This window comes from Mesitornis unicolor, unplaced genomic scaffold (genome assembly GCF_000695765.1).
Source record: "Mesitornis unicolor isolate BGI_N332 unplaced genomic scaffold, ASM69576v1 Scaffold52740, whole genome shotgun sequence".
NCBI lineage: Eukaryota > Metazoa > Chordata > Aves > Mesitornithiformes > Mesitornithidae > Mesitornis > Mesitornis unicolor.
The window spans coordinates 7,844-10,466 of record NW_010157256.1 but is presented as its reverse complement, the minus strand read 5'-3'; the positions used below and the strand labels follow the sequence as shown (position 1 = coordinate 10,466).

Below are 2,623 nucleotides of genomic sequence, written 5' to 3'. Positions count from 1 at the left end.
CTCGGTGGTTTCCACTGCAAACTGCAATTCTCTACTGCAGCATTCATCTAACATCAAACATCGGTAACACTGGCTGACCCCAGCTTAAAAACCAAACAGCTCTGCATGGCAATTCAGTCCTTTTAAAGACCAGGCTTTGATACACCAACCCCCAGTCTGCACAGCACATCCTGGTGGCAGCTTCCTATTGAGCACGTGAAGTTATTTTCATTCTGTACAGACATCCATGAAGTTGTGGTTTTAACAAATAACACTTCAGGTTTCAGCTTTAATTCCATTTTCGTTACTGGAGACAAAGAAAAGGAACCAAACCCCAACCATCATCCTCGTGAAAGCAGCGAGTGCAGCAACGGGGCGTTCTCTAGAGAGGTGACTTCTTCCATGGCGTCAGGCAAATATTCGCTGAGCGCTCCTAGGCTACCGAAACCGGTCGTACAGCGACTTCTCCAGGGATGAAACCAATCTCTCTAATTTTATTTACAGGATAAGTCCTAGTCAAATCTAAGTCCATCAGCTAAAAAAAAAAAAGTAATACACGTACTGTAAACATGGCAACATTAAATATGGTAATGCTAGTCTAGAATATTTAATGTCATGACCACATCTTGTTATACCTGAATTTATGTACAGGATATTTTATAGCAAGTGTTACCCACTGCACGAGTGGAGGGGGAAGAGACAGAGTCTAGGTTTTGCTGTGGCTAAAACTCCTTCAAAGTAAAGTTAAAGCTTGTCTTTGATTGTATTAGAGCTTTCTTTCACGACCACATTTACGTTGAAGATTAGCACAAAAAAAAAAAAAGAAATCTGGGGCCCCTTCAAATTTATAATTAAAAATTCAGTTATGATTCTCGGGGAAAGTGTCTGATATGGAGAATAAAAAAATTACTGCAAAATAAACTTAATGGAAGTTGGGTCTCCAGACTGTCAGTCACAAGTTCAAACAGGCGCTATTCCTGTTTGGGTTGGAGTTGCCGTTTCCAGGCCTCGTTCAAATAAACTAGTCGTTTGTAGTTGACGATAAAGAGAATGAAGTTCAGCAAATACGTGACGACGCAGACAATGCAAAATTCCTTCAACACGAAGTACAGAATGTACGCCAAGTACAAGGACCCTACTACAGACACTATGGAGGATGTCATGAGGATGAGAGCTGCTACTGCACTTGCTGTCATACCTGCAACAAGAGAGAGAAAGTTACTACGGCTGCTCCTTCCCCGTTTCCACGCAAAGCAAAAAAGCCTACGCGCTAATCCAAACCAAAGGCTACTCAGCCAGTCTGGAGTACAGAAAAGTCTGTTTAAAATACCATGAGTTCAAGATGGAGCCTCTAGGTTCTGTACGACAGTCCTTTGATAAGAAGTATGTGTAGTATTTACCATCTTCCGTATTCCTGAGGCATGGGAGAGTTACAGGTTGGTCAAGTTACGGCTATCAAGGTTAACAGCTTTAGAGCAGACCGTATGGTTATGAAGAAATAAGCACACATTACATTTCATGCACTGTTTTTTGCCTGTTCTCTCTATTACTCCTGCTAAACTTGTACATTCCCGTTTTATTTCCTCTCTTTTCTCTCGTGCAAGCCAATGCTAAGTATATTTAAGTGAAAATACAGCAGTGCAGCAACTCTTTTGATGCTTATATTATTAACAGCACAGCAGGAGAAAATACAATTGCTCTTGTTATCGGCTGGGTTTTTAAGCCCTTCAGAGAGATGTATCATTAGACTGGTGCTACAAAAAATTAAGAGAGATCAAAGTCTCCTGCATTTATCTGGTCTCTTGCAGACTGTGCAATGTATAATGCACTCCCCTTTCATCACCACAGACGTGTTACATAGTTTAGGTTTAAACTGAATTAATACTTACCAAGTAGCATTTGTAGTATATAAAACACGAGTCCAAAAACACTGTTTGACTGATTTATTGCACTGTCCTTTCCAAAGATGGACCCCAACAGACCGAATCCTCGACCCCATCTGTAAAACAGTGAAACTAATTAACTTGGATTTAGGTACCTATTGCTTTTCAATCAGTATTTTCAATTCATCACTGTTGGAAAGAGAAATATATATATACACATATAGTGACATGGCAACTGCAGTCCTTTATGAAGTTTAGGGGTATTTTGGAAAAGCAAGCAAATTATCAAATGTATTTGTGCTAGAACTCATTAATTTGATGCCCCAAGGCAGACCACTCCATTATTTGTAAAAGCAAAGTGAAGACCATATTTATTAGTGTCACTTGAAGATACAAAGTGAAGCGATTGTTACTTCAATACGCAACTTAATTCACTTACAGGAGGACGTCAGGGTGCCTGCCAGCACGTCTTTGGAGCACCAAGTCAAGCACTACAGGACTGCAAAGCTAGCTTCACATTATCAGCCCAATTGCCACATAACCAAGTAAGAAAAGCACAATTCCTCACTGCTCTTGCAGCAGAAAACCCAACATTTATGCCAACAGAAGGGCAGTTTCCATAAAGTTGCTTGTACCAGAGGCAATGGTGCCACTAAACCCAGCGCAGGTTTGCTCTCTGCGCGCTACGGGAACACTGCTGATCCGCTTCAACTAATTTGGTCTCAAACCTTGTAAGTGACTGAAGGGAAACTTCTGTGCAA

General features: G+C 40.9%; 1 protein-coding gene across 1 annotated transcript; it reads right to left on the bottom strand.

Moving 5' to 3' along the window:
- Window positions 1-414: 414 nt before the first annotated feature.
- On the bottom strand, window positions 415-1,978 carry VKORC1L1 (vitamin K epoxide reductase complex, subunit 1-like 1; the record flags this gene model as incomplete). Its single annotated transcript, XM_010179204.1, has 2 exons — window positions 415-1,177; window positions 1,869-1,978. Coding segments are annotated over 2 exons (337 nt in total), but the record flags the coding sequence as incomplete, so codon positions are not given.
- Window positions 1,979-2,623: the final 645 nt, after the last annotated feature.